The 21623-nt window shown below is 45.3% G+C and overlaps 2 protein-coding genes across 2 annotated transcripts in view; one reads left to right on the plus strand and one right to left on the minus strand.

The window, feature by feature from the left end:
• The first annotated feature begins 6433 nt into the window (after positions 1 to 6433).
• On the plus strand, positions 6434 to 11001 carry LOC126529281 (uncharacterized). Its single transcript, XM_050176882.3, has one exon. It carries the CDS (start codon positions 6686 to 6688, stop codon positions 8702 to 8704), a length of 2019 nt encoding a protein of 672 aa, XP_050032839.1. The 5' UTR covers positions 6434 to 6685; the 3' UTR covers positions 8705 to 11001.
• Positions 11002 to 12781: 1780 nt separating this feature from the next.
• Positions 12782 to 21623, minus strand: part of ecd (ecdysoneless cell cycle regulator) — a 31608-nt gene continuing 22766 nt past the window's right edge. Inside the window, exons 12-13 of the mRNA XM_050176881.2 lie at positions 17884 to 18122; positions 12782 to 14931 (exon numbers count right to left, since the gene is read on the minus strand). Coding sequence (XP_050032838.1) covers positions 14707 to 14931; positions 17884 to 18122 — 464 coding nt within the window. The 3' untranslated portion in view covers positions 12782 to 14706. The remainder of the gene's footprint in view (positions 14932 to 17883; positions 18123 to 21623) is intronic.

Below are 21623 nucleotides of genomic sequence, written 5' to 3' on the forward strand. Positions count from 1 at the left end.
AACCAAATAATGATCGTCACCCACTCATGCTTGCGTGGCAGCGCAATTCAAAGCAAATTCAAGAAATTAAAAATAATGCAGGAACTGCGCTGGACTTTTCTAAATACGCGTAAGCATACCCCCAAATTTAAATCAGCGTACCCCTAGATTTCGAGTTGGCCCACCCCCAAGCTTTAGTTGATCCCCCTCCCCCAAACGTTAGGTTGACCCACGCCAGAATTTAAGTTGGAACACGTCCAAATTTCAAGTTGCCCCCCCCCCCCCCCAGATTTTAACTTGGCTTATCCCCAAATTATGTTGGCCCTACCCGAAATTTCAAGTTGGCCCACGTCCAAATTTCAAGTTGGTCCACGCCCATATTTCAACTTGGCTTGTGCCCGTATTTAAGTTGGCCAACACCCAAATTAAAGTTGGCCCTAGAATGGTGTCATTATTACTTACAGCGGGCACTAAAAACACGGATGAAGAAGAGAAACGGAACACGGGCGTGTTTTTAGAGCGCGCTGTAAACAATATTAATGCAGATGTACCGACTCACCCAGCTATAGCTACCGTGCTCTTGGGCTAGTTGGTTTGACATGATCTTGAGTTGGCCTGCCCCCAAATTTAGGTGGGCCCTTCCCCAGAGTTCAACTTGGCTGATCCCCAAGTTTAAGCAGGCCAACCCCCAAATTTAGGTTGCCCCCCCCCCCCCCCCCCACAAATTTAAGTTGCCCCACCCATACCATACGCTTTCCCACGCATTTTCTAAGGAGCACTGTGTATCTATCTCTATGGGTACCCTCCTTTCATATTTTTTGGCGGGGGGGGGGGGGGCTAAATTGTTGCTTATCGCTTATAAAACCACCAATCAGCTACAGTTACACTATTATAACAATTAAATGTCTTAAGTTTGAAAATTACGCACTTTTGTGCAGATACAAGGCATTACACTTTCCGCGTGACGGGGCTGGGGTACTTGCCAAAGAATGCTTACGCATTAAACACTCAACGTATAGAGTAGCTAGCGCTCATCACATGCAATGCCCCGGGCATGCTTGCCACTGATTCTTTGAGGGTCTGCATTCATTGTGTCTAAGTGACTGATGCACACATCTAAGTAAGCTGGAAAGAAAGCTCCTCTGCAAGCCTCTATATCGATTTTCAGTGAAACCGGCAACGGATCTTAACAAACACGAAAAGTGCGATCGAGAGGCTGTATCTTCGCGCATAATCGTTCGTAGCGGAAAGCAGAACCTATAGTGTTGCATTTGCGACTGAAAATCAGTTGACAACGTGCCGGGTGGTGAGTCCCAGCAGAATATTCAGCGTACTGTTGAAAACCCCATGTCGAGAAGTCGACTCTGCATTTCAATCATTCTCGTTTCAGAGATAGCCGGATTTGCCTGAACCTCGGCGATTCTCGACAGGACCTCTTTCTGGTTCGGGATAAAATTTGCAAACATCGCTTCCGTTACTAGTCCGGGATTTCCCTCTACGTCACCCGACAACTTAAGCAGCAAACCCGTTTAATGATATACACTCTGAAAAGCGGCGTAACACAGTGTGTGGGCACGGCAACACTATAAGACAAAGGTCGTCACTACGCAAGCAGCATTTTGTTTGACTAACCTGCACAAAGAGCGGTACGTGGGTGACATAGTCACGGCTGTGTTGCCGTGCCCATTCATGCCTCCGTCGCGCCAGAACGTACCTGAAGTCAACAATGGGACAAGCGTGGTTAATTCACATAGCGGTTCTCCACGGGCACAAAGGGCTCGCCCGCAAAGTAAATCTAAGTGATATCGCGGATGAGTTCATTCAGAGATGAACTGTGCGTAGAAACACATTCTCGATTGTGCGGTAGCGTTTGTGTAAAAGAAAAGTGAACTTCATCACAGTATAATGCGCCAGTTAAATTTATTCAAGCTGTCACAGCACCTGACCTTATTTTATGCCCTCCCATAAAATCTACGTTTTGCCGCTTCGTTATTACGACCTCTGCCTTTTGAGTACTGTTGTTGCCTTTTTGTGTTGTATAAAGTTTGGTAATTCATTTACTTTTTCTGAAAGGCGAATAGTTTATGACCTCTCTTTAGATATTATACCGTTAGCTTATTGTGGAAATGTTTGTAGTGCCCAGTGTTTCTTATAAACGAAGAGTTTAAAATCTCTTTTTAATTTTTGCATTGTTAGCTTATTGTGGAAACGTTTGTATAATGCAGTGGTTCTTACAAACGAAGGGTTTGTAATGAGTTTGTAGTATTTGAATTGTTAGGAATGGTTAGCTTGTTGAGAAAATGTTCGTGTTGCCCAGTTTCTTTCTCTCACTGACTACAAGGGCATTATGAACGTCTACCAAGAGCCTACGTCATTTTCAGTTTCTTTCTTCATTTATTTATTTAGTATCTCAAGAATCATGCGGTCATTCTTCTTAGCATATTCGCTCGACTTTAGAAACAAATAAAACTGATGTTTACATATATTACCTCTCTGCCATATCTCTTGCCAAGGAGCATGCGCGAGGGGGGGGGCGAATGAAAACAAAGAAAGGGTGCGAATTGGGCCCCAGCGTCCCCCCCACCCCAAGGCAGATTGAGAACTCGGCGTCAATGCCATCTGCAATCACGTCCAGTGACCTGCTTCATGTCAGCAGGCTCAAAGCCTACCACCTTCTCTCTGCTCAACATCTCTAGCTTACTCAGTGCTTACTCTTTCCCTTTTCCCCTTTCTATTCTCCTTTCCCCACGCCCAGTGTGGGGTAGCAAACCGGGTGCTCTTCTGGTTGACCTCCCTGCCTTTCCTGCCCTTGCTTTCTCTCTCTATATATATAGCTGCACAGGGACTGTGCTCCCTCCGCCTGGAGCCAAGCTACGCGTCTACTGAAGGCGAAAGGAAAGAGTCGTCGCTGGGAAAAGCCGACGAAGAGGATAGTGTGGTTCTGCTATGCTAGCTGTCCGCCATTTTGTTGAGGGCCTTGCATCTCAGTGTAAGTATATACCCTGTACGTAGATATACCCCGTCTTTTCTTTACGTAACAATATTGTGTTGCAGCGCAAAATTATGTACATTTTCGGCAGGAGTCATCGATGCGCCGATTGGCACCACACCTTGTCCGTGATCATTTTAATGTAAAAATAAAAATGAAATAGGCTTTAAACAAGTTCTTAAGAGTATTCAAACATAGTGTTGGTAAATAAATTTTGGAATATTCATCAACAAATTCATTTGCGAGTTAAGGCATTGTGAAAATCGCTACTGGTTTCCGTTATTTTTCTTCACTATTTGTTCAAGCGAGTTGAATATTCTGCCGTAGTTTATCGCACAATTAGTCTAACTAATTAAACTTAGACTTTCAAGTGTCCATTATTCTTAGAGAAACGCTTCAAGCCTACGCGGATGCTGCAGCAACTTTAGTGAGAGGGATGTGAAAACGAAAACTGAAAGCACAAAATTGTATTCTCTCAGTGCACGTTTCTTCTTCATGTTATTTTGACACCTTAATTGGCTCAACTCTCGTGTTCACTGTCTTTTACGTGTCTTTCCAGCATTAGGTGGGTTCCCTGCAAATTTGCATGGACAATCAATCATATCGGATTCCAATCTGACGAAAAAGAAAACCAAGTTGCCTACGCTGTACATGTACCATGCTTAATGCCCTATACGTCATACAACAGCAGTAGACAGCGTCCCAATGAGCTCATATTGCGAAACAATAATGCTTAAATCGTCGACTGAAAAACTGAGACCGTCATGATGAAGTTGACTGAAGGAATAATAAAAATCGCACGTTCCGTGGGACAATATGATTTCACATGAGTGTTACCCTTGCGGGTCACCAATTTCTGGTTAATGAAAAAGAGAGCTTGTAGTGGCTGTGTATTATGGTCCTTCTGAAACCCAATAGACCAACATATTTAAATTTACATTCGAGCCGAGTTTAAAGTCTTGAGTTCCATCACTGCGCATCGCAATAATTATATGCGATTCAAAAGTGAGATGAAGTGGCTGTGAAGGGTACAGGAGTGTTCTGATATATATGCCTTTGCTTTATGTATTGCCACAAAACTACTTGGAAAGCCTTGCACGGTCGTTCATATCACACTTTAAAGTACAAGGGTGGTGATCAAGGGATGTACTTTTCCTTTATTTTTTAAGCAGTGTCTTCAGCCGAGAACCTGCTGCCACGCTAAAATCTGCCTCTTGCAAATAATCTTCAACTTCTTTTTAACATTTTAGGTGGATGCGCGCGAATCCTGCACCTCAACCAATGAAATTACTTGAAATACAGACAGAAGGCCATTTACAAGGTATATTTACAGTGTTAGAGCAAGTAGGATCAAAATGGCGATCGACAGAGGTCGGTACCACTTTGTCTTACTCCTCCTCGCTGCAGCCATGCTAAGGCGGAATTTATCTGCGGCGGTCCCGTATATCGTCCTTCCTAAAGAGTAAGCAGGCGTTGTGCCACTCTTCGTGGCATTCGCCAGCCTGATATATCCCTGTTTTCCTCACCGTCTATTGGATATGTGTGTTTGCGCATGGAATAATCGAATAATAATCGGCGCATGTTTGGCTAGAAATAGAATGAAATGAAATTAAATGTTTTTGGCTCTCTCAGAGTAGCCAGGAAGAGGGGACGCAGGGAAAAAAAAAAAGCAAGAAGCTGCTCGGCGCAGCTTGAAGGCGGCCCAACGCCAGTTGACCACATGACAGTATTTTTCACAATAACCCAGAACTTGGCTTCTTACAGGCTCAAGGGCTAATGAATCGATTAGAACTGGGCCGAGCATGGGCCAGGTTTGAAATCCCGGGCCGGGCTGGGCCCGGGCCCGAAGGAACTGAAGAAACACACTTACAGTGCTTTAGTGTGTCTCAACTTATGTCCGTTCTGTCCCACTTTTGAGCGCTAAACACTACAAACCATATGATAAGTGCATTTTAAGGAAGTCCCATGTCATTTTTCATTGCCGAGTTAAAGTAAACTTAATAGTATCGTTTTCTGATTTTTGAAATATTTCGACAATTTTTATTCAAAACAAAAATGTCGAGTTAAATATATATAATCGCAGTTTCACCCGAAAAGCCAAGCACTGACTGCGATAGCTCACCATTTGACAGCTGTGCGAAGTAAGGTTGGTGGTTTTATGGTTTGTATAAATTGCGGTAAACATTCGCTTGCTAACTGAATAACAAGCATTGTGTCACGTTCGCACAGGCAAACACGAACAGACCTCACTCGATGGCTGCGTACGCGCGCTGTCAGAACAGTGGCGCGAAGAGGAGCCGCAGCCGGCGGCTAGCCAACGATTCGAGCGGCGTCTATAGCTTCTGCACATCTTGGAAACTTGAGATTACGCGACCTCCAACAACAAAATATAGAATATCTTCAAAATATCTGCTGTTTTTGCTCCTGCTAGAAAACTCATTTATTTTTATTAAATTGTGGGGTTTTACGTACCAAAACCGCGGTGTGAACATGAGGCACGCCGTAGAGGGTGGGTCTCCGCAAATTTGGACCACCAGGGGTTCGTTAACGTGCACCTAAATCTAAGTACACGCGTGCCTTCGCATTTCGCCCCCATCGAAATGCGGCCGCCGCGTGGCCGGAATTCGATCCCGCGACCTCGTTCTTAGCAGCCCAACGCCACAGCCACTAAGCAACCTGCCAGAAAACAAGTTATGGCGTAAATCTTATTTAGAAATAGCCTGAAAATTAAATGGACAATGTCGGAAGTGACACATGCCCTCCGAAAAGAATACTCTGCCTTCCCCCCCTCCCCAAACACACACATTAGACAGTGAGGGAGGGCAAGTGCTCCCCTGCACCCACCCCCTCCCAGTAACTACGCCACTGTGACTACTGGGTCACCAAAAAAAAAAATAAAAAAATAACCCGAGGACTTCTGTGTCACTACTTCTTTAAATTAATTACGGCGCCCTGACGCTTGTCACTGTTTCTTCTAAGGTTTAGAGCTTTAGGACCTTCATATACATAACGCAAAAAAATAACAATTGCCAAAAATAGTATGTCAGTGCTGCTTTAAAACTCTTATCAAATTTTGTATCAGTGACCTATTTAGACCAAGCTTTTTGCTTTCCGTTAGAGATCGAAATAGCGCATTACGCTTGAAATCTTTTTCCAATCATCATTTGAGCCCGTCGACAAGTCACAAGTAGATTTGTAGCTGCGCTTTCAATGGTTTATGGAATTGTGCAGTCAACCGTACTGCCACCGAGAGTTTTGAAGTAGCGCTGGCAATTAGACATTGAGACCAAATTTACGCCGCACAAGGTACTCACAGGTAAACATCGGTAGCTCCCTACTTGCCTGCAAACTTCGAAAAAGCCACATTTCCGTCTCAGCTTCTTACGTGTACTCTGGTCTGTTCTGTTGGTTTCTCTCCCATATTTTTAAGGTGGGTTGGAGGCAAGGTTAACGCTTGACGAAGAACCGAAACCGAAAGCAAATGATTTTTAACCCCGACTGGCGCGGCATCATGCGGTAAACATCGAGTAATCAGACCAGTCACGTGATTCCAAATTGTAACTTGCAACGCCCGTGGAAGAAGCCGCCGTTTACGAAAAGTAGCTGCCGCGTGTGGACTCGTAAACAAGTGACAACCGTTCGCGATGTTTGCAGATTTCACAGTGCCTGCCGCATACATTCCGTGTGAGGATTAGCGTCCATGATTAGCGTCCTGCCATGAGCCCGCCAAGACCAGGCGCCGGCGAAGGTTGCATCTTGCTGCGGAGCGACATCGTCTTCAAAGCCCTGCAACGGAAAGATTCGGTGCTGTTCGACAAGCTGGTGCGACATGGCTCGCTTTCCGGCTTCGTGCTGCCCGACTCGGACGACGACATGACCCTGCTGCACCTCGTCGTCAGCGTGGACGAGTTCTCGTTGGAGTTTCTCGACAAGCTGCTGAACAGTGGGGCCGACCCGAACGCGGCGAACGCGGACGGTGTAACCGCCCTGCACATCGCCGCGGCGTCGGGCAACGTGCACGCCCTGGAACGGCTCGTCGAGCGTGGTGGCGATCCTTCGCGTCGCGACCCCACCGGTAAGGACGTGTTCGAAATCCTCATCGAGAGCGAGCACTGGGACTGCCTCAGGAGAGTGAAGGAGCTGCTCGGCCCCACCGCCGAAGACCGCGACGATCCAGAGGGGGCTACTCAGGTGAACGGGTCGCCGCATCCCGCGCAGGACTCGAACGCTTCCATTATTTCCGACGTGGCGGGCGCCGGCGATGATGTGGACGTTTCGCCGCGCCTCTCTACTCCGTCCGACGGAAGCAGCGATACTGAGTGCCTTCTGAACACAGCTTACGTGTTCCCGCACCCTTACCTGTCCCCCGTGTACGTCGACGACAGGCGGGCCCGGGCCAGAAGACGTCAGCGAGGCAGCGACGGCTCTGATAGTGCAGCAGACGGCTGCGAGGCCAGCCATACGGACGAGTCCGCGTGGCCGCGGACGTCTGAATCTTCCTTTAATGGCGGCAGCAGGAGCTACGACGACGACGACGACGCCGACGTCGCCCCCACCGATTCCTCGTGGGCGTCTTCGAACTTGTCGCAGGAGCTGTTGCGACTTAGCGATGAGGAACTGCGCGAGCAGCTCGCCGCCTACTGCGGTCACGACGTCGGGCCGGTGCTCGACTCTAACCGCAACGTCCACCGGCACGCGCTGGCCCACTACCGTCTCGGCGCCCGTGCGCGCGTCAAGCTCGCGTCGACCGACTCGTCGTACGGTTCCGCGACGAAAGGAAACAAGGCCGTCTTAGTGCAGACTTGCGACTTCTGCGAGGTGGTCCACAGGGACCCCGAGTCCGGCGTCGTGCTCAAGGAAGAGCACTACCACTCGTCCTCGGAGGCCGATTCGAGCGCCACCGCAGGAGTGAGCAGCAGCGGTCCCGAGAACGACACCGTTGACGTGCCGCCGGAACTCGGGTGCCTCACGAACGAACAGATACTCGCGAAGCTGAGGAGCCTGGGCGACGCGCCTGGACCGGTGACCGACGGTACGCGGTTGGTATATTTGAACCGGCTCGCCAGACTGCACTTGGGCCTGGTGACCCTCCACAAGTCCCGCGACGTCTTGTCGCCGGACGTCCACACCCTGGTGCTCAACGCGGGCAACTTGGATGCCTACAGGGACTTGGAGGTCGCCATGATGAGCGATTTCGACACTCCCCATCCCAACAGCTACTGGAGAGAGGGCAACACAAAGGGTTCCTTCACGTATCTCCTCCTGGACACCAGAGTAACTCGAAACCTGCCTCTGAGGGCCCCCGGCTTGACACTGGCAGAGCGCATGTCTGACTTCCTGAAGGCAGTCTTTTACGTCGGTAAGGGCAAGAGGTCTAGGCCGTTCAGTCACCTCTGTGAGGCATTGCTCGTCCGTAAGGGTCTGGACAAGTCATTGCCGAAGAAGGAGGCTGAGAAGACCCGCAAGATCCTGCAGATCTGGGACTCCAGGCACGGCGTGGTCTCGCTGCACGTCTTCCAGAACACACTGGCCGTCGAAGCGTACACAAGGGAAGCATGCATGATCGACGCAATTGGCCTACGCCGACTGACAAATCAAAAGAAAGGAGACGTGTACGGCGTCGTTCGATCGTGGCATGAGAAGAAACGGCGAAAGCTAGGAGCGTACCTTGTGTACAAGGCACTGAACATATTCCTTAGCGAAGGTGAGCGGCATCTGGGACCGCTGGACCTGTGATGTATACTTTTTGGCAATCAGCTGGCATTCAGATGCAGGCTCCAGTACCAAGCTGAGAACACCAGTGCCTTTTAAATTCTCATGTGACTGTTGAAAACAACATGACGTATAACTTTGTGTTGGACGTGATTGTGTGCAACAGCACGAAGCAAGCTGCTGTCTTGGCATAGTTTTTTTTTTTTCTTGTTGCTTTGCGATTTTACCCTGGCATAGTTGTGAAGAAAAATATTTAAGCTTTATAATTCTTTTAGATTTTTATACTGATTTTAACATGGTTTGCTACTAGAAGGTGCAAATTCTGGCTGTTGTAGTCACATTAGCGCAAAATACCTTCGTCATGCCGTCCATTGTACAGTTTATCGCTGTTGTGGGATTTTTGAAGCCCATAGATGTGCACGCTGTAATGTGATCATCCTACCATGAACGTTTCGTGGCTGTTTCTGCAAGTCAGTTGCCATCAAGTGTTTTACTGTGGCCAACACACATTAAAGATTCATTTTACATGTTACCGGTTCATTGTATTGCTAAGTATGAGTTACAGCGCTACATTCTTTTAGTCTCAAACTTGGCAGATAAAAGTACTTATCAAATTAACTGCTAGTCGTTTGTGGTGTCTCCCAGGAGCTACTGTGAGAGTTACGCATCTTTTTGCATTGTTTCGCTTTTATTTAATGACCAAGACACAAAGCTTGTGCTTTGCACGGTGATTGTACATTAAAGAATTTCATTTTACATGTTACCGGTTCATTGTATTGCTAAGTATGAGTTGCATCGCTAACCTTAATATGGAGTTAGTAATTTTCGAAATCATATTGAAGTCAACTACGTATCAAACAGTGGTTGCACTGTATCTGCTTTCAAATGAGTTCATAATGGAAATCTAAGATTTACGCAATTACAGCAACTAGTCTACACCAAGCCATCTCTGATTTAACATAAAAAAACTCCCATTTGTTTCATATCTGCTGAAGGTCTGCACAGGACATACAGGAGTATTTGGGACACTAAAATAGCGGCTACCATTTGGGGGACTCAGAAGAATAGCACAATACTTGGTTCATCATTTGAAATCTTTCAATGTTCGCACGCCTACTCTGAATGTTTTAATATCTATGAATGCACAGTCCTCAATGAATGAGGTGAGACCCTAAAGACAGTTTCCTACAAAAATTACTGGAAGGAAACTTGGTGCTAATGTCTATGGGTAGCCATAAGTGTGGCACTTATTTTATATCTTATAAATACTGCAACCACCGTGCAGTATTATTAGCAGGGCGGTACAGGCTTAATACAATGGTATGTGCAGAAAATGCTCAGATTAATAAACTATTATATGGATAAGTACAAAGCATACAGGTAGGGCACACATAAGGTTGCAGCAAATAATAAACAGAATGGGAATAAAGGGTAGTATTACGTGGATTTGTCTTAACATCATCCTTCTGGCTTGAAGCGACTTTTGTGGCTTTATGAATTGTGAGAATTTTCAACAAACAATTCACGATGAATATGCATGCACACAGAGACTTGTTGCCTTGCTATGTTTAGAAAACCATAGTTTCTTGGAAATTTAGAAAGAGAAAACGTAATAAACTCAAGAATGTCTGAAGCCACCAGTGCGAATGTTAGGCAAATCCATCTCCTACCTGCCATTCCCCCGTTAGCTGAATGACCGCCAGCACCAGATCTTGTAACACGTAACTCTAAGCTTAATGGGACATTCATACGGAATACTAAGTTCAACTGTATTAGTAAATTCCGCTTACATAATAGCAAAACAGCAGATAGTACGGCAAGAGGAGGCTTTGTTAAGCAGAAAATACAAAATGTGGGGAGGGGGCACCTTTGTTGCTCGGGAGAGCTTGCCATATTTTTTTTCTTGATGCTTTACTTCCAATTACAATTGAGCCTTCAGAGAGTGTTTTCATGAAGGACTCCTATGTTACCTATATGCTATCGCCTTCTTCCCGATCTAAAACCTTATATTTGCTCATAAACAAGAAGCTGCTTCTCCTCAATGCCTTTCAACCTTTCTATGTTCAGCGGGACATATCAGCTTCACTTTTCATGGCATCTTCATTGCGTGGCAACAGTAAAATATAACAATGGCAACCGACCTTTTCTGTGCATCTTCGCTTGCAGACTTGATCAGAAAGCTTTCCTTTTTAGTTTTATATTTATCAACAAGGTGGAATGGTTGCTACGATTGTTTACTTCCTTTATTGCTGTGTTTCAACTTCCTTCAAGCCACCACAGTGATAAATGTGGACTCTGGAGCAAAATACTTGTAAGGCATATTTCCGTGGAAGTGCTTCTATGATTTTTGGCGAGGCTAGGCATCTGAATTTGCCGGGCCCACACCCACCAATAACAGATTGTCTATTTATTAGCCTCATACACACACACATCATAGCATTATGAGAAATATTATGAGAAATCATTATGAGAAATACAGAGCCTTCGATGCTTCCTATAGAGCACCTGATTTCTGAGAATTGTTGTGATAATGGGAATCCTTGAACGATGATGCTAGTGTAAAGGGTGTCCATGTTCAGTAAACATGATAGAAACATGCTACGAGGCATGCGGGTGCTGTGACGTTGCACTATACCCACAAGATTGGCTTGCATTACAAACCACATTAAGAGCCTTCCAAGAGCACATTTTGCGCACTGGTACGAGGATCGAGTCGTCACATCTGATTACGGTGTTCCCAGGGTCGGCCCAGCTCGATTACACTGTCTTCAAGATTGGCCCAGTTTAATCAGCCAGACAGCGGTTCGAGCAAGGTGGAGGTAGAGCCACAGAAAGTTCTGCATTAAAAGCACAGGGTGTTACAACTAGGTTAGCTTCAAAAAGCAGTGGTCGATACATGGTTTCAGCGAATGCGCGCTAAGTATTGCAAAAATCACATGCAGAGTACAAAAATACGACCACTTGGTATTGCACACAGTCCTCTTGAGTAACTCGGTCCATTTCTATAATTGGACAATGTAATACAGATTATTTACCCAACTTTATTTCGGTGCCAACTTAAATGCAAAAACCTTCAGTTATATGGCTTATTAAGAAAAGTTCCAACTTGCTTGTTTCTATGAAGATAGCTATTGCAGGTTTAATTGCTTGGGGCATCTAAGAAAGTGCGTGAAATAAGAAAAAATAGCATGTGGCAAGTCACATCTGCACACCAACGCTAGCGCTTTTTTGAGAACACTAGCACATGGTTCATTGGATGTGCAGTCAATATAACACACAAACAGAACATTACGAAAATTATACAGTTAAACCTCGATATAATGAACTTCAATATAACAAAATTCTCCATATAACAAAGTATTGACTTTTAATAACTTTTTGTCCATAGAAGACCATGTATTTTGAAGCTCAATATAACGAAGTGCATTTCCACACGATTTCAATATAACGAAATTTCACTGCTGCCATGGAGGAATACCGATACAATAAATGGAAACTTCCTTGGACACAGATGGGCAAACAGTTACATTGCATGCGGCTGTTTGCAAACGCACTTCTCAAACGGCATGCCGCATGACCAAAAGCGGAGCGGCATCATCTTCTGTATTAAGTCCAAGTGCAATAAGATCTTATTGCACCCTGCTGGCTGTATGCTTTAGGTGCGAGTGAAAGTGCGAGAGGGTGAGCCGAGAAGGATGATGGCTTGATGAGTGCGTCTTCCTACGTGAGCAAGAAGGGGAGAGGGGTGTGCTCATGGTAACGGCGATCACGCATGCAATCTCGAGTTTTGGAGAAGCGTTGAAGCGAGAGGTAGATGAAGCATTCGCTCCCTGCTGCCGCTCATTTTCACGATAACGTCGTCCCACTGCAGGCGACACTAGCAGCTGCGGGGGCAGAGCAGACGCAAAGGCGTGGCTGGCTTTGCTTAATGGCATAACATTGTTTGCATCGCCGACTATTCTACAAAATTTTTTCTCATTCAAATTTGTTCATTTCTGATTGCCCATTCGTTCGGAATACCTTATGGCCCCTTCCGTGTGCACAAATTGCACTCTTTCTGTGTAGACGAACCAGTCACCCAAGAGAGAACTCGCACGCACATACTATGTCATGTTTTTATTCAGACAGGAAAAAGCCCTATTATCCCCGTGTGCCAACACACACTTGGGTTGGGACAGATGTGGTGAACACTGCACATAATAACACAGCCGCTTGATGTAAAACAAATACTGACAGTTCCTTCCGTTCTCTTCGGAATTGCATAACTTTATACAAAACATTTCGAATGGGAAGAGCCAAAATTTGTAAGACCGCACAGCATAAATAATAATGTGGTTTCTCCACCAACGAATTTACTACCGGCAACGAATGTTAATAAATGTGTGACAATCCCCAATTATCTAATTACTTAAACAATAAGTGACAAGCAACATTTTAAACCATATCAGAACACATGTATTGGCAGAATTGAAGCCAGTCAATTGTAGAGCAAGTCAGAGCAAAGTGTACAACTTAGTAGGAATCCCAAGGCTAGCTTTAATATCAAGATGTCCCTCCTAAAACTTGTGAAAAAAGAACACTGACATTCCAGTTAACATTATTTTCTAAAGTATCTTGCATGCAAAGCAGGGCAAAGCTAGGCAAGACGGCAACATATTTTCTGACACAGTCTGAGGACGACTATATAAGAATCGTTGCCAGGTTGGACTCAAGAGTTCCAACTAAGTGGAGATTCGTTGTGCCCTAACAAAAATAATTAAACAAGAACATGAATAAAACATTTTCTTAAAACTGATAGAACTTGTGACTCTCTTACATTTGACGATGTAGATGTATTACCCTTCATGGAGTACCGTGTTACCAGGGAAGCAGACAGCAGTAACACATTGTAGTAAAGTTTTGCCCGACCACAATGCATTACACTTGTTTTGTGTGCATGGGTATTCTCACTGATCGAATCTTCTTTTTTTCAAAATGAAAGAACTGCACGTTAATTGCTTTTGTCACTGCTGACACTTTAGACCAGCCACCAAGTAGAATGTGCCTGGTCAGTAAAATAATAGCTACACGTTCACTCCGGTTAAGCTCTTAACCACAAGATGGCACCACCAATGCGGCTGCTCACGTCTACCTCTCAAGGAACCGGGTATTCTGTTAACAGTAATGCATATATGGACAAGGAAGAACTCTCTATTTAATACCCTTGTCAAACGGGCAAGTTAAGTGCACTTACGGAGAGTGCAATTGGTTTTGAGTGCACTTTCCCAAATCTAAACGTTGCAAGTGGAGTGTACTCGCAGAAGAGTGCACTCCGGTTGGAGTGCATTCACGGAACGCACTTTGGTGGTCGAGTGTGTAGCCTCACTGCTAGGGGTTTCAACGATGCAAAATGTAATGCGTAGAAAAAGGACAATGAAGTTCATTCTAGCTGTCGAACAGCTTTTTACAAAATAATCAGAACAGAACTCGCTGATATTCTGTTCTAGCAGGATCAAGTGCCACCTCGTCGCAGGCCACCATCTTGTTGTGGATTGGCTAGGCATTCGTCTTGGCCGGCCTTGACTTGTAACACTTGTAATGACTTGTAATGATAAAAGTATTGTTGTTTTTTGTTGAGTAAACATAGATTAAGATTGTTTTTTATTTATGATACAACTAAAGCAATCGCTTTTTAGAAGGTTTTTTTATTTTAATCTACATCTTCAAAAAACATTATTTGAGTCTGTCACCATTTTTCTTAGTGCAAGTGCACTCTGTTTTCCCGTTTAACACCGCGTAACCTGAAGTGTCACTTGAGGTCCCGAACTGCACTCCCCGTAAGTGCACTTAACTTGCCCGCTTGACAGGGGTATAATATGTCCACTTGAACATCTTCCAAAAAAACTTTGGCTCTTCCCATTTGAAATGCCCTGTACATCTCGCGTAGGTCGTAGCAGCTGGACTGGAAGCAATGGATAAAGCTGGACCACTTGTAGCATGTGACACGTAGCACAAATAGTCACTGATAAGTCACAACGATGCAATGTTCACTGATCGTCCTCGTTGCGTGGAACACTGATCCCCATGGCTGATAGCAGGTTACCGGCGGGACCCGGCAGCCCTTCCTGGGAGCTGTACGACTCGAGAATGTTCTTGAGTGCCGTCAAGTTGACGTCGACCGGCCGGTACCCATCGCCGCCCGCCGCCTCATCATCGTCATCGGAGTCGAGTTCATCGAGGCTCTCGGCTGTGGCTCGTGGTGCTTCTTTTTCCTGAAAAAGCGCATATACTCTACTATTTCTGCAGGCTGCTTATAAATGGCAGTGGTGTCGAATTCAACCCTGTAATGAATGAATGAGTTTTCAGGTTTTGCGTGCCAAAACCACGATTTGATTATGAGGCACCGCAGTAGTGGGGGGCTCCAGATTAATTTTGACCCCCTTGGGATCTTTAAAGTGCCCCCAACACAAGATGCCACAGGCGTTCTTGCATTTCGCCCCGACTGAAATGCGGCCGCCGGGGCTGGGATTCGATCCCACGACCTTGTGCTTAGCAGCGCAACACCAAAGCTGCTAATCCACCACGGCGGGTGCCCTGTAATGCCCAAACAATGACCAAGAAAAGCCGAAACAAATTGTTCACCTTTGTACATTAGTACAAAAGAAAAACACTTAGATCTCGTTTCTGTTACAACTTAATTAGTACATCAATTACAATTATTATTAAGTGGTTTCATGGAGCATCCACAGCTGAAACTTCCCTACAGCATATTAAAAACGCAACTGTGAGTTTTGCATTAGGTTAACTAAGCATAAATAGACATTTTGAGACATCAAGCTCAGTGTAGCATCCATGATATGTTGGGCATTGTGAATTTCCCGCCTGAACCACAGCTCTAGTATGTTACTATGACATCATGAATCTATAGTATTTTCCCACATTTAAAAATTTTTTTCAAAGGTATTCAAAGCTCAATGACGTTAAGCTACTGGTTCCTTCAGAATGCAATGTAATCTTTGTTTATTGATAAACTATTATTCTATAAACTAGCCCCCCAACAGATGCTGTCCAAATCTCAGCATCACGAGTAGCTGGCGCAGGAACTTGAGAATTAGGAATTAGGACTTTTATATCCTTAGTTTTTAGCTGACTTAGTTACCGAGTTGTAAGTGGCATGAACAAAATCAGGACGTGTGAGTGACCTGGAATTTACAGAGGGTGTGCTGAAGCAAAAATGGAAGTTTCAGACCAATTTGGACTAGTGTTAGAAAGCTCTTGAAGGGAATAACTTCTTTCTAGGTCTTTAGGAAACTATTTTTAATCTTGTCGTAATAAATATTCTAGTAGAAACCATTTCACAATGAATGTTGACATAAGTGTGATTAGCACTGAAGCAACGTAACAACACATCGTATTGCCAAACTGCTTACTCATACCCATACACATACCAATCAAAGGAATGTTAAAGGAATTTTTTGCCAGTGAAAAACAGCACATACTCAAGTCGCACATACCACGTGACCGAAATTGCCACGACAGGAAAAATGTTACATGCAGGCACAAACACTGGAAAGCACGTGACATATCTTAAGAGGGCTAATGGGATTAATATTTAGAAATATTTGGCCTGTTATACAGTCACCAACTGATTTTTCGAACTCCAAAAATTTGGACATGCTCGATTATTCGGTCTGCTTCGCGGTACTGCCATTCACCCCATAGACCACAATGTATAACAACTACCGAAAGTTCGGGCACCTTGCAACCTCTCGTCTGATTTTTTTAACACTCCTTGAGCCAACTCGATCTAGAGCACCATGCACCAATTGACCGGTGCGTGGTTCGACTTGCTGAACGCCATTTTTCTTTTGAACGGAGCCTCCTTGCTGCCCCACCAAGTGATGCTACTGGAAATCCCCGCTCATCATCGTTTCTGCCTGGCTTGATAGAGTTGCTACAGCAGTTCCGGTCTCAGCTTAGTAAGCCATGCCAAGACAATCCAGCAGCTGATTTGTTTGTTTCTTCGTGCACGACGCTGCGAGTAGGCCACATTTTTCGTTTGTGCGACTGGTGACGCCGTGGTGGTGTCTGCTTTGTGCGCTGTGTCGAGGTTGCAGTGATCCAACGCAGCATACGTAAGCATAGCGTCAAGTGTATAATGGCGACGACAGTGCCCGCGCAGACTGCGCTCAGGAATGCCGGCAAGCGAGTGCCGGGAGGCCTAGGATTTGTCGCCTTCCAACGTGCTCCCTACTGACGCCGAAAATGTCCTGCCAATACCTGCGCAGTGGTTGCATTGCGATTCCAGACACCGTCTCATTTGACAGTTTCACAGGTGCTGACACTGCTGTACTGACACGCGCAGAACTCAACGACGGCGAGATTATTCGTCAGGTTTCTGCTGCACCGCCGGACGATGACTCCGAGTCGGAAGATGACACACCATGTGCTACGCTGCCGTCGCATGCCGAGTGTGTACAAGCAGTGACTGTGCTTTCAGCCACCTATAGTGGCCTTACGACCCTCTCCGGGGTTCAGGCTTATCTGATTGCACGTAAACGGAACAGCGTGCAATGGCGCATTCACGATTTCTTCAAACCTACTGCCGAGCCTGAATAAATGCAGGGAAATAAAGATTTTCTTTTTTTCTTAATCTGCTTTTTTGGACACCTGTTTATTCGGAGATTTCCGCAGTCCCCATGAGGTCCGAATAAACAATCGGCGACTGTATTCTAAAAAGAGTCTGTGAAAAAAAAAAGACGATCCACTTTGGTGATAGTATCACCGAAGTGCATCGTTTCAGAATACGGCCCCTAATCACGGAGGTCACGCCTCGGCACCACTGCACTGGTTTTTAACGTTTTGGATCCTGTGTCATTTCTGGCAAGCGGCAATGGTGGCTTTTCCTTTAGTTTCGATATTAAAACATCTACTTATGCTAACTTTGCGAAATGCATCCACTCATAGTTGAAACTTTGCATAAAGGCTGCTCTATCTGCGCTATCTGAAACAACTTATTACACATGACAACATTTCACTGCAGTTGGCCCTTGAAAACTGACTGACACAGGGCACAGCAAATAGAACAAGAAGCTACGAGTGAAATGCCACCAATAAGCCTTGACATGAGCATGATCAGAGATTATACCAACACGATCAGGTAGCCCGTTGTGCATTCGTATTAAATCATTTCTTACAACAGCAACGAGTACTAGTCCCCTCACCTTGGACGGTGACGATGCGGCATCTGGACTGGCTTCCTTCTTGGCCGCCGTCGACTTGGCTGCTGGCTGCCGTTCGAAGCTCAGCCCAACATTGGTACCTGCCAGCTCCTGATCCATCAGCTCCATGTAGCTCTTCATGTCCAAGGCCAGGCGCGACAGGTCCACCCCGGGCCCGTCCAAATCGTCATCGTCACTGCCAAAGCTGTCGGTGCCACCATTGATGACGTCAGCCAGGCGATCTGACAGAGACGAGTTGCAGAAAAAAAAATCGTGTAGATCCCACGCACTGCGCAAATCGGTGTAACTGAAGCATTGTTTCATCCCACGCTACCACTAAACTTGTTGCTGCTTACTGCGTTACTAATGCTAGTGAGCATTTCAATCGTCTCAGCGGTAGCTGCCACAAGTGAAAAGTGTTAAAGCCGAGAACCAAGAGTGGCATTAAGAGCCTACACCTGCGGTCTAATGGTTGGAGTGTCGGCATACTATACTGCACCTGGAGACCCTGGTTCAAACAACCTCATCAGGCATGCAGTGCTTTTATTGCGTGACAGCTGACCCCACTGAGCCTCATTGACAGGAACCCAACCATTCGACCGACTCATGCTGAACCACGAGTAAGTAGGCAAATAAAGCTTCGCTTTAAAAGGAAAAGAATGCCGGGAGATCTGAGGTTACATGTTCTGAAAATGATTCTTTTTGCCCTTTGTCATTGGCTCGCACAAAGTTGTGCCTCCACTATCGCTGGGGTCGGCCACTTGGTAGGACAGCTGATAAGGAGTGAATAGAATTCCACAAACACAATCCTCACAAAATACAGCCCCTGTGCACTTTTCAGTAGCTGCACATCGCAGACAGCAAACAAATGTTATGCCATAGCCGATGTGATGACACAATGGAAATTAAACATTTGCACATGTGTGACAACTTACGCACAATTCCATGCTGTCAAGGGCTGAGCACTGAGAATACAGAGGCCCGGAAGTGTCGAGCAAAAAAGGAATGTGGGCACATATGCTGCCTCATATAATACGGTCACCATCGTCAACATCAGCCTATTTATGTATACTGCACAGCAAAGGACTCTCTTTCTTTCTTGAGCCAGCTGACACCATCCCATGCCTGCAAATTTCCTCATTTCACCACACCACCTAATTTGCTGTCATGCCAAATTACACTCTTCTTGTCTTGGCACGCATTCAACAACTCCTAATGGAATGTCACCTATCTACCCTGCATATTGCACGGCTCGTCCAGCTCCATTTCTTTAGGAAACTTCAGCTCGCCCCCCCCCCCCCCCAAAAAAAATGCAATGAATAAAATTTGTTGCATTTGAGAAAGAAAGTCATATTCCAGCAAATCTAAAAAGCAGAATCTTGATTTAGGACCTTGAATTTCTTTTTACGAAGGTTCCCATAAATTTGAAAGTTAAAAAAAAATAAAAGCATAAACCATGCAACTTCATAAGTCTGCACCAAAACCAGATACACGTCAAAGTTCTTTAAGGTGCATCTAGCAGATCATCTCAAATGGACGAATGTGAGAGTATGGATTTACAGTTTAGATGAATTTGTTACAGTGTTTACGAGAGTTTTGCAGAGGTCTTACAAATTAGCGATATACATGGTCATAGACTGATCCTTCAGACAGGCCTGATAATTTGGACACCTCCACGGCACCATCACGTACCCCATAGAGTCAATGTTTCAGCATCTGAAATTTCAGATGCTGAAACCCTTTGTGTCCCGATTTCTCCGACTTTCTGTCATTACTGCAGGTCTGGAATAGCATTACTCAAAGCTACCGCTGCCGCCATTTTGATTATCTAACAGCCTCAAACCAACATCCTCACACACCAATCCACTGGCAGCCATAGCCACCGCAATCACCGCAGCCATTTGTGTTTGGGCACATGGTGTTTTTTGCATGGTCGTTTTGTGCCATCGTGCCTTCTGCAACACTCGGCCTAGGTGCTCTGACATTTACTATCAAGCTTCCTGATGCTCAGTGCCATGTTTTTCATTGAATGGATTTACCACTGTCAGCAATGGTGCCGACTTCACCTTCATCATCGTCGCCGAGAGCTTCGAAGCACAGAAAGCATGTCAAGGATCTAAGTGTTGCACAGTGTCCAATTCCCAAAAGTCAGCCTCGCCACAGTACAGCGGTGTTACGCGGTCAAGCATACGCAATGTATTGCGGTGAAGCATACCAAAAGTGCAAAGGGAGCACTGTCACAGGACATAGTATGTGTTCCTCAATTATACAGGCACACACATGCTCTCTCCTGTCACAGTAAGAGCACCGAAGCACTTAATAATTGTACTGGTCGGCCTTCAGAGCTATTTAAGACGTGGCTGTGCCAATTTGAGACCTTGAGGGCAGTACAGCCTACGCTCGTTACAACGGACCCACGTACAACAGACTTTCGGATATAACAGACCATATTTCAGCCTTAGTTTGTTCCACTTATTTTATTAATGCACCGGAATTCACTTTTAATGGACTGCGCTACAACAGATTATCGGCTACAGTGTACGTAACTAGCGGCAGCTTTTCTAAATCGGGCGGGTAAAACATTCTTTTGCCGTGTCAATACGGGTGACAACTGACTTGCGAGGGTCAGCCGACGATTGCGGCTCAATATCGCATGCGCAAGGGAGGAACGAGGGGCAGAAACGCGCCATCTTCTTTCTCACGCGAGGCGGCGGCGAGAGAAAGGGGGTTCTACTCTGGCGGCTGCTGCTTACGGCGTGGTCACCATATCTTCAAAGCAATCTGTGATGTGGACAACGTGAACCCACTGCCGGTAGCTTCGTATGCACTGTGCGTGTGGTTGTGTTGAGCTGGTGAGAGACAGCATCAAGGTCAATTTGCTCGCTGCTGCGGCCGCGCTTATCTTGCTTAATTTGCCATCACAATCGATGCTTCCCCTTCCAGGCGAAACTGCGACTTCTTTAATTTGTTTCTTATTTTGGACGTTCTTTACTCACTCTTTGCAATTAAGTTTTTAGATGTCGCGATGAAAGTTTTGGAAGTGAGGTGTTTTGGATATTACAGATTTCGGGTAAAACAGAAGTTTTCTTGCCACATTATCACGGTACATTGTAACAAGAGTCAACTGTAAAAGGCACGCACTTTTTTTTTTTTCGACTACTCGATTTTGTCTGCATGGTGATTGAAAAATCCGACATTGACTGTTTGTATTTCAGAGCTGTGTATAATACATCAATTTTGCCAGTTTTAGATGCATTATTAGGTGCTGTTTATAGAATTGTGATTTCATATTTTATTGCTGAGCTGTAAATTGCTGGGCTGATTCAAATTTTACAATATTCAAGAATCTATCAAAAATAATTGACAAAAAGAATTGAAAATCTACTTGCAACTGTTCCTAGATTTTAACTTTTCTTTTTCAATTAAAATTTAATTATGGGGTTTGTGCCAAAATCAGATCCAATTATGAGGCACGCCATAGTGGGGGCTTCCGGATTAGTTTTGACCACCCAGGGTTCTTTATTGTGCACCTAAATCTAAGTATACAGGTGTCTTTGCATTTCACCCCCATCAAAATGCAGCCGCCGTGGCTGGGATTTGATCCCACCACCTCCAGGCTTAGCAACGCAACACTAAAAAACTTTTCTTTTTAAATGCAACAAACCACATCAATCTTGGTGCAGTAGTTGCCGAGAAAAACTATTTCTCCATTCCCACATACAGATGACTTCAGTTATTTCCAC

Source organism: Dermacentor andersoni, chromosome 8 (assembly GCF_023375885.2).
Source record: "Dermacentor andersoni chromosome 8, qqDerAnde1_hic_scaffold, whole genome shotgun sequence".
Classification (NCBI taxonomy): Eukaryota; Metazoa; Arthropoda; class Arachnida; order Ixodida; family Ixodidae; genus Dermacentor; species Dermacentor andersoni.